Source organism: Cyclopterus lumpus, chromosome 20 (genome assembly GCF_009769545.1).
Source record: "Cyclopterus lumpus isolate fCycLum1 chromosome 20, fCycLum1.pri, whole genome shotgun sequence".
NCBI classification, from domain to species: domain Eukaryota; kingdom Metazoa; phylum Chordata; class Actinopteri; order Perciformes; family Cyclopteridae; genus Cyclopterus; species Cyclopterus lumpus.
In genome coordinates, this window is record NC_046985.1 from 18,965,419 (window position 1) to 18,975,280 (window position 9,862).

The 9,862-nt window shown below is 41.0% G+C and overlaps 1 protein-coding gene across 1 annotated transcript; it reads left to right on the plus strand.

The window, feature by feature from the left end:
* Positions 1 to 2,345: 2,345 nt before the first annotated feature.
* Positions 2,346 to 4,199, plus strand: LOC117749941 (solute carrier family 12 member 5-like). The gene is made up of 4 exons (XM_034560759.1): positions 2,346 to 2,412; positions 2,801 to 2,937; positions 3,577 to 3,684; positions 4,009 to 4,199. Exons 1-4 carry the CDS (start codon positions 2,346 to 2,348, stop codon positions 4,162 to 4,164), a joined length of 468 nt encoding a protein of 155 aa, XP_034416650.1. The 3' UTR covers positions 4,165 to 4,199.
* Positions 4,200 to 9,862: the final 5,663 nt, after the last annotated feature.

Here is a 9,862-nt window from a genome sequence, read left to right on the forward strand (position 1 = left end):
ATACACCGTAGACACAGCTACGGGGAGCAATGCAGGGTTAAGTGTCTTGCTCAAGGACACATCAACTAGGGCGGGGATTGAACTGCCAACCCCTTGATTGAAAGACGGGCATGCTAACCACTGACCCATAGTCGCCCGCAATTAGACCTTAGTGCTGCATTCAACACCATTGATCATGACATCCTATTACAGAGACTGGATCAATCGATTGGCATTTCAGGTACCGCACTAAGTTGGTTTAAATCCTATTTATCAGATCGATCTCAGTTTGTATTTGTAAACGATGAAGCCTCAATGACCACCAACGTTAATCTCGGAGTTCCACAAGGTTCTGTGCTTGGACCAATTTTATTTACCTTATATATGCTGCCTTTGGGCAACATTATCAGGAAACACTCCATAAACTTTCATTGTTATGCAGATGATACTCAATTATATCTATCGATCAAACCAGAGGAGACCAACCAGCTCGCCAAAATTCAAGCATGTCTTAAAGACATAAAAACATGGATGACCTGCAACTTCCTGATGTTAAACTCAGACAAAACTGAAGTTATTTTACTGGGCCCTGAACACCTCAGAGATCAATTATCTGGTGATGTGGTTTCTGTAGATGGCATTGCCCTGGCATCCAACACCACTGTAAAGAATCTCTAGTTATCTTTGACCGGGACTTGTCCTTTAACTCCACGTGAAGCAAATCTCAAGGACTGCATTTTTTCATCTCCGTAACATTTAAAAAATCAGGCACATCTTGTCTCAAAAAGATGCAGAAAAGCTGGTTCATGCGTTTGTTACTTCCAGTATAGATTACTGCAACTCCTTATTATCAGGCTGCTCTAATAAGTCTCTTAAGTCCCTCCAGTTAATCCAGAATGCTGCAGCTCGTGTACTCCCAAAAACTAAGAAAAGAGATCACATTACTCCTGTATTAGCTGCTCCGCACTGGCTCCCTGTAAAATCAAGAATCACATTTAAAATTCTTCTCCTCACCTACAAAGCCTTGATTGGTGATGCACCATCATATCTTAAGGAGCTTGTAGTACCATATTGCCCCACTAGAGAGCTGGGCTCACTAAATGCGGGGCTACTTGTGGTTCCTAGAGTCCTAAAAAGTAGGATGGGAGCCAGAGCCTTCAGTTATCAAGCTCCTCTTTTATGGAACCAGCTTCCACTTTCAGTCCAGGAGGCAGACACAGTCACCTCATTTAAGAGTAGACTTAAGACTTTCCTGTTTGATAGTGCTTATAGTTAGGGCTGAATCAGGTTTGCCCTGGTCCAGCCCCTTGATATGCTGCTATAGGCTTATAGGCTGCTGGGGGATGTTTTAGGATACACTGAGCACCTATCTCATCTTCTCTCTCTCCTTATGGATGAATTTACATCTCTCCATTGCACCCTATTAACTCTGCTTCCTCCCCGGAGTCTTTGTGACTTCATGTCTCGTAGGGTCCATTGGACCTGGCGGTGTCTGATTGTAATTTGTGATATTGGGCTATATGAAATAAACTGAATTGAATTGAACATGGTAAACTGACCACCTGATACATTTTAATGATGTAGTTATAATTTCCCATTATCTAAGGTTCTCGAATACTGTACTGACCCCGTTTGCCTATCAAAAAGAGGTCAGTATGGTTGCTCGAAGACTTAGTTTAGACACGTGCAATAAACAGATACAATGTCAACAAAGTTTTTAACGTCAAAGAATATTTCTAAAGTTGTACGTTTTCCAACACAAACCAACAGATACGTTCCCTGTCAAAAAACATGTCTATTCCAAATAAAAAGAAATCAAAACATTCGTTGTGACACATTGTCCCTTCTTACATGTTCAAAAACTGTGTGCTCCTGCCAGTCTAACAAAACTTGGCCATCTGCTCCACCTGATTAATATTGTCCTCTGTACTAATTGACAGTGCACTTACGCCTCCTAGTGGAGGGAGGTCCAACAAAACAAAAACAAACAAAATGGCTCTTACACATACATTGTATTTTTTAATTTTGAAAACCTTAGTAGTCATATACTTGACATGGACATAAGCCTACGTTCAATCAGAATCACTTTCATCAAAATAGCTTTATTGCTAATTCAAGCTGATATATCTTGTACAGGTATGTGATACCATCCTGATGCATGCCAAGGAGCGGTTCTCCTTCACTAAGCACCTCATCAGCGCAACACTGTTGCATGGAGAGTTGTTCCCACAACACAGTGTGATGTTCCCTGATTCAGCACTTCAAACAACAGTAGAGGCTTACCCCATGTTGAACCAGGCCAAGCTCAAAACAGAACCCTCATCTATGACAACACTGAGTTCAAGGCTTGCAGTGGTGCATTGCCCATGTACCAGTTTTTCATGGAGAACGACATTCAGAGCACCTTCACAGAGACTGTCAGTCTTCCGAGAGGTGTTTCTCCACTTTGAAGAGGATCAAGACCTTCCTGAGAAACACCATGACACAGGATCACCTAAATGCTCTGGCTATGCTCTCCATGGCGAAGAAACTTGTCAGGGACATTCCTGACTTCAATAAGAAAGTCATTGAGAGGTTTCCCCAACAAACTAGGTTCATAGGAGCATCTTATATATATATAAATGTTAAATATTTAACTGCAAAGTAGTAATGCGTATTTGATAAATTTTTTGCATTGAATCACTGGAATGTTTGCTGACATTTATTGGATGGCCCTACCAAAATAAAAATCCACCAGTCACCACTACGTGAACCACTAATCCATCCATCACTCCCCCCCCTCCTAACTGACCGTCGTGCTTTTAACAATGGTGTTTTTCAGACGTCCAGCTGTGGAGGAAGTGTAAGATGCGCATCTTCACTGTGGCCCAGATGGACAACAGCATCCAAATGGAGAAGGATCTCCAGATGTTCCTTTACCACCTGCGACTGAATGCAGAAGTGGAAGTGGTGGAGATGGTGAGACTTTGCATGTTAGAATAGCACAATTCATCTACATTGGCCCAAAGTTCTGTAACACAGCAGCTTAATATGTTTTTATATTTGCAACACAAATCTCTGTCACAGCTTTATTAAGTTCTGAGGTAAAAACAAGAACACCTTTGTTTCTCTATCAGCTATGTTTAGTTTCAGTACTAAAGTCAATGTGTGTTATCAATATTATTTAGTTTCTCACATAGTACTGAACAGTGCCAGAACCTCATTTGTACTCTTAATGTGGTAATTTTTTTTGTCTTAAAGGTCAGGACGTTCCATCCATGAATGCTTTATAAAGGATTTTTTTTTGCAGTTGTTAATTGTGTTGCCGTCTCTTGGTTTGCAAAAGTGGCAAATGTACTCACAGCAGTCTGTTCGCCCATGAGTGTGTAGGTCTTAAAAATGAGATGTGGTCAGGCACATATGTGGTGCATTGCTATCTTTAGGCAGCAGGAGGCGACCATCAAAAACCTGGTCTAAAGTCAGTGACAGAGTATTTTCCTGCTATTTAAAGGGTTCATTATTCCGACCATAAGATGTGCCTACTACACTGTGTGTGTGTGTGTGTGTGTGTGTTCCAGATTGTACTTGACGACTTTGTTTCTGTCCTCTCCCGTGCAGCATGATAACGACATCTCAGCCTTCACCTATGAGAAGACCCTGGTGATGGAGCAAAGGTCTCAGATGCTGAAACAGATGCAGCTCTCCAGGACTGAGAGGGAGAGAGAGGTAACGCAGCCCTCCACTCACGGTCTCTGCAACTGTTAAACAGTTAAACACAAGCAAATTAGATGAGACACTAATCATATTAGATTATGAACATCTTCAAGTACATGGCATTTATTGTTACTGAATGTTGTTTGCAAGCGTAATCATCGCATCTAAGTTGCTTCGATATCACACAGGTCAGATTCTACAGTATGCAATTTCCATAAATAACTACATAGTTGAATCCAAACAGTGTTGTAGTAAATCTGGCCTACCACTGCGTTACATGACAATTGGCCCCATCTCCTTATTCACCTGCCCTCGCCTCTGGGCCGCGCTGCTCGGATTCAGAGTATCACTGACGAGTCGCGTAACTCGATCCGGAGGAAGAACCAGGGCGCCGCCCCGAGCACGACCCGCAGCCGGCCGTCCTCCACGGCGGAGGACACTCAGGAGGACGAGGTAGCCGATGTTGTCAACCCACTGTTCCCTCGCTGTTAGTTACACAAACCCGTCTTCACAAAGCTGGATCTTTGGCTGCAGTCACAACATGTTCATTGACTGCTCTAATGACTTTTATCATCATCATGATTTTAAAATCTGGACTCAAATAGATCACATCACGCACTCTAGTGATGCACAATATAATCAACCGCAGATGGGAAGGAATATAAAGACTGTATGGAGAGACATTTGCACCATTTTTAACAAGTATTGCATTACATTACGCTTTTTAGTGTTTAATAACAAAGTGCATCCAATACAGATACAGTTGAAATAATGACCATGCTCTGATTGAAACCTCTAAATAATATTGATAACACACATTAATAACTAACTATTTAAACTGGATGGTTATCTTTAAGGGCTATTATCGTTAACATAGTCATTTTAGTTCCCAACTTCGACCACTGGAATTCAGCCTTGCACTATTTTACATGACAATTATATTAAGACTTTTTTTTTGTTGTTATTTTGTTGACCTCAAAACTTCACAAACTAGTTATAGAATATAAAATATATAAACTATAGAATCAGATTACATACTGCAAATTATCAATCCAATAATTAAATAAATGTGTTATTATCATTAAACTGTACAACACATCATAGGGTTCTCGGCATCTTTCTTCACCACACACCTCTTCAGTGTGACGTGGGCTGTTTTAAGTCCCTAATCCATGCAAGTACGAGGTAAAAGGCAGCTGGATTTCACATTTTAGTCTTTAGATTACACCTAAAGGATTATGTGTTCTTACAGCCTGTGTATTATTTTCACATTTCATTTAGTTCTTTCACCTACTAATCAAACGTCTCCCTCCTTCCTGGTTTCACTCATTACAACACATCCACACAACGGCAGCAGAGTAACAAAGTGACGTTTTTTATTAAGATTCATAAACAGTTGTATTGTATGGTGGAGCGACAGCAGAGCCTGAGTATTGAGCAACCCGATTTAGAACTGTACCTTTCAGCATTATGTACAGGTGTGTTTAATCCACACTCACAACACAGAAAACAAAAAACAATACGCATGCTTCAGTGTCACCTTCCATCCATCCGATCATTCACATAGTCTCTTTGTTAAATTACTTTTATAAAGTAAATGAGACAAATAAATAGCTTGAGAAGACACAAACACCGTACCTTTGTGTAGACACCACACAATTCGTCACCCATCCATACGCTCATTTTAATAGTTCTACAATAGCTGCTATCAATGCACTTACACAGAAGTGTTATGGTAGTGTGGGTAACCCTTTCTTTTCCAGAATAATGTATTTAACATCATCAACCCAGTAAAAACAAGACTTCCATACATAGTCTTTACATTTTCAACAACTTACTGTACATATAAAAACAGACTATTTTGAAGGACATCACTTGCTGTCATAAGTGTCTGAAACACAGAGTATTTGCTGGATACATGCAGCTCTGGCATCTATGAGATAGAGACATGGTAGATCAATCCCAGATAACATTGACACAACCTCAATAATGAACCAGACGATGTGACCACAGAGCATGGTTAACAGAAGAAAAGAGAAGTATGACTGGAAACAGAAACAGACTGAGTGACAGATGACCAGCGAGCTTCGTAGATAATAGAAAAGACACGCGTATCAAAACTCAAAGGCTTCAAACGTGAAGGCAAACTCTTCCCACTGATGCTTCTGATCATATCGTCAGAAAAACAAACATAAAACCTGCAAACAAACAAAACATTCAAAGAAAGCTTCGGAACTTCCCTTTACTTATAAATACAATACAGTATAAATAACAGTACAAAAGATTGTAAAAAAAAAAAAAGAGAGGGAAGAAGCAACATGATTACAGCCTTGTCCTCTTAATAATAGATGCGGGGATAAGGCCTCGTCATTGCCTAGGATGACTGTAGTACTACTTATCTGACAAATATATATATATATATATATATATATATATATATATATATATATATATATATATATATAGACTTCTGCAAGAATTTAATGGTAAAATCCTGCATTTCTGTCGCTGAAATCGTGCCCCATTACCCCATCAGTTCTGTAGCTCACGAGCAAATAAAGCACCATTTGGGTCATTACAATGAAAACAATAAAATGTGACCTTTGAACCAGGTCAGTCAAACATGTGGCCGTGTGTAAGAATCTTCAGTGGTTGCATTTATCTGTCCCCTACACCCAACAACTCCTATTCAGGGTTCAGGGGCTGGGTCCTATCCCAGCATGCCTTGGGTTAATGACCAATAATATAGGTTCTCAACAGAGAACAGAGAAATGCTTTTAACCCTCTGTGATTTAGGCCATAAATACACTTGGCATTTCAAGTGCATCATATCTTGTTCATATTGGATGATTCTGTGAAACCATATAAGTTCAATGACAATGTTCTTTTGTATTTGTTTTTACATCCAATGGCAACATAAAAAAGTACTTTTGGACAATATCAGCGCATGGCAACTACGGTATGGTTAAGATTGGGGAAAGATTGTCGTCATGGCAAATAAACTGCAGTTAACATGTGGTTACAGTTAGGCCACCAATGAGTTGGGGGTGTAATGCTAGTGGTGGTGGCTAATGTAGCCTGGAGCTTCTAAGCCTTCTTTCTAACTCCTCTCCCCTAGATTTTTTTCACTTCCAAACATCATCGCTGACTCAATTGACTTTACTTGAGGATATATATCAGATATTAAAATGCCTGTTTGTTTTTCAAATGCAACAGAGCTCCACGAACCTGTAAACACAAGTTGGTGTGTAAAATCAGTGAAGAACCCCTCAATCATACGGATCATCCAACGGTAGCAATCACAAACCTCACATTCACACTAAGTAAGAGTAAAGATAATAAATACGGCTTTTAGAGATTAACGCTTTTATACCTTTTCAACATCTAGCTAGAATGTATCGGTATGTTGATCCAGCTCGAATGCTCCTTGGTTGCATGTATACTTGGCTTGTTTGATATCAGAGGGCTATCGGCCCAAGACGCATGAGGTGGCTACGTGTGAATGGGCCATCAGAGTCTCCAATGAACCTGACTTGTGTTTGACGAACACAACCACTGGGAGAACATGCAGAGGGTTTTGAAAAAGAACCAAGGCAAACATCTGGAGTCAGGACTTTCCTCTTGTCAGACTCGAGTACTAACGAGCGAGTCTCACAACCCCACAGGCCACACGTGAGGCACCGTTCCATTACTGGACCAGAGATGGAGACGAGGGGCTGGGAATTGTCTGAAAGAACATGGTAGACTGTGGAACACATCAGAGTAAAGGTCTTAACTATTGCATATATTACACTGGTTTGTCCAAGGACCCCTGTGCACATCACAGGTATCTACCAGAAGGACTGGATCGGTGCAGGGAGCTGGGCCGTTGATCCCAGGTCCTTGGAGACCTACATGCTGCATCGTTGTTTGAGGTACTGGAGTCCTGCTCTGTGCAAAGATGGTGAAGGTACACAGTCAGAGAGAACGAGTTCATGAGTGGAGGACCAGAGTAGCTAAGGCCAAAAGGATTCATAGATAGTCCCCTTTGCCAGCTGGAGACAGTACCCATTCTTTGTCGTCAAGGAATCATGGTTTGCCTGGTCCGGCATGATCGCCCTCGGTCTCCATGGACGGAATCCCAGAAGCCCTTGTGTTGGAATCAATGGCTACTTTGATAGAGGAGACGTGACACCGCTGTCTCTGCTTTTTGAAAGCGTAGCAGAGCCATGAAGTTTGGAAAGACTTGGAGTTCTGTGTCAGTAACAGTGCAGCAAAAGGTCTGCGCTCAGCTGCTGGCCCCACTCTGGACTGAACCAGAGGGAAACACAGAAGGGGATGGTGCAGGTCCAATTCTAGGCCTTTCTGGACGATACCAATACTTCTTGACTATTCAAACTGGACAACATATTGTAATGGTCGTTGAGTCTGAGCCATTAGAACCACCTATTTAAAGGGATATACTACACCCGCTACCTGGAATTTCTGTTGGTGTTCTAAATTAAACCAAAGGTTAATTATTAATGAAGTTCCCTATATTATTCATTCCCCAGTACCAGTGTGCCAGACCACTCATATCCAAGCAAAATAAATACTTTGAGCACTTCTCTTGTATCTCTACTAGTGAACACATTGGACATTGCTTGAAAGAAGAAGAAAACAATTAATTGCTTTAGTTATATGAGAGTATAACAAGATAATATATATGGTTGGCTTAAATATTATAGGCATTGATGTATCCCTCCTGTGCTCCAGCTCCTATTTCCCCAGTACATCATTTTCATAATAGAAACCTCTTAGAAACCTCTTCATGAAATCTTTATGGGGTGACTGTGGCTCAGTGATGAGCAGGGTCGTCCTTCAATCAGAGGATCGGCAGTTTGATCCCCGGCTCCGCTAGCCCATGTCGATGTGTCCTTGGGCAAGACACTTAACCCCAAAATTGCTCCCATAGCTGTGCCCACGGCGTGTGAATGTTTAGTTACTCCTGATGTGCAGGTGGAATCATAGCTCCTCCTATCAGTGTGTGAATGGGTGAATGATGTCATGTAGTGTTTAATCGCTTTGAGTGGTCGGAAGACTAGAAAAGCGCTACAGGTCCACTTATCATTTACCATGTTCCTCAGGGATCAGATTTGTCCCTATTTTCTTTTTAATTAACAAGACTCTTCCTGAAGACATTGAATTATCTTCAAACGTATATTGTTTTGCTTTTACGTGTAGATGTTTCTGCCAATAAAACATAGTGATACTGATAGCGTGAGCCTATCTTCTTAATCACCTTGCAAAGTGCATGATTCTTTAACTTCCATCGTTTGCCATGATTTATTGAACCCAAACCCAAATGCTAAGTGGACTAGAAAAAGTAATCCATCCTTCTATCTCCTGTTGCTTAGCCTTCTGCAGCTCTGCCTGGAGCCATATATAAGCTTTTTTACATTGGTTACAGTTTTAGGTTTGATTGTAAGGTTCTTCTGATCACCCTGAGGCCTTGACAATGCTGGTGTCTGGCACAAAGCTACATCACATTTATTTAATTCTACATGTGCCAGATCCCAGTCTCAGGCAGGTTCCTACTGGCCCACCAAGGTCCTGATCCAAAAATATAATGATCCTTGTAGGCTCCCCAGATTAAAGACCAGACATAATTGTTCCTTTGGCATCAGGGCTACCAGAGTGTGCATCCATTATTATTTCTGTTTCTATTTAATGTTTGTCTTTGTCTCTGTCTATATCTCTAATATCTTTCTTTCTGATTTCATTTGTTCTGTATTTGTTCCATTTCTCCTGGCCTTCACTGTATAAGAGCACACTATAGTTTTAAAAAAATCATTTATCACTTAAATCCTTGCTGGGAATTCAGATTTTCAACTAACAATATATCTAATCAAGTTTTCAAGTCTGTGGCGGCCATAGTTCTTGTATTAGATTGTATGTAAAGTTATTATTTTCAGTGCTATTTTGTAGCTATAGCTTGACTGTAAGTGCTGGGTGCTGTCATCAAGATCCTCGTAGCTAAGTGAGAGACTCTAACACACAGTACCATAACAGTGACATATATCCACACGACATTTGTCGAGTACGGCATTTGTCTAGGTATCTTTACGACGCATCAAGCCCACGAGAGCTGTTTTTTTTATCCCTCGTGCTGTAGCCCAGCCGGTGTCCCACATAGAGGGATGCAGTGCTGATGTTGTCCTTCTGCTGCGGC

Bases quoted from the DNA above. Each gene is read 5' to 3' on its own strand.
- LOC117749941 (XM_034560759.1), top strand. From the start codon at position 2,346: ATGTACCAGTTTTTCATGGAGAACGACATTCAGAGCACCTTCACAGAG. The intron at 2,413-2,800 runs GTGTTTCTCCAC...GGTGTTTTTCAG, and splicing joins GACTGTCAGTCTTCCGAGAG to ACGTCCAGCTGTGGAGGAAG. The intron at 2,938-3,576 runs GTGAGACTTTGC...TCTCCCGTGCAG, and splicing joins AAGTGGAAGTGGTGGAGATG to CATGATAACGACATCTCAGC.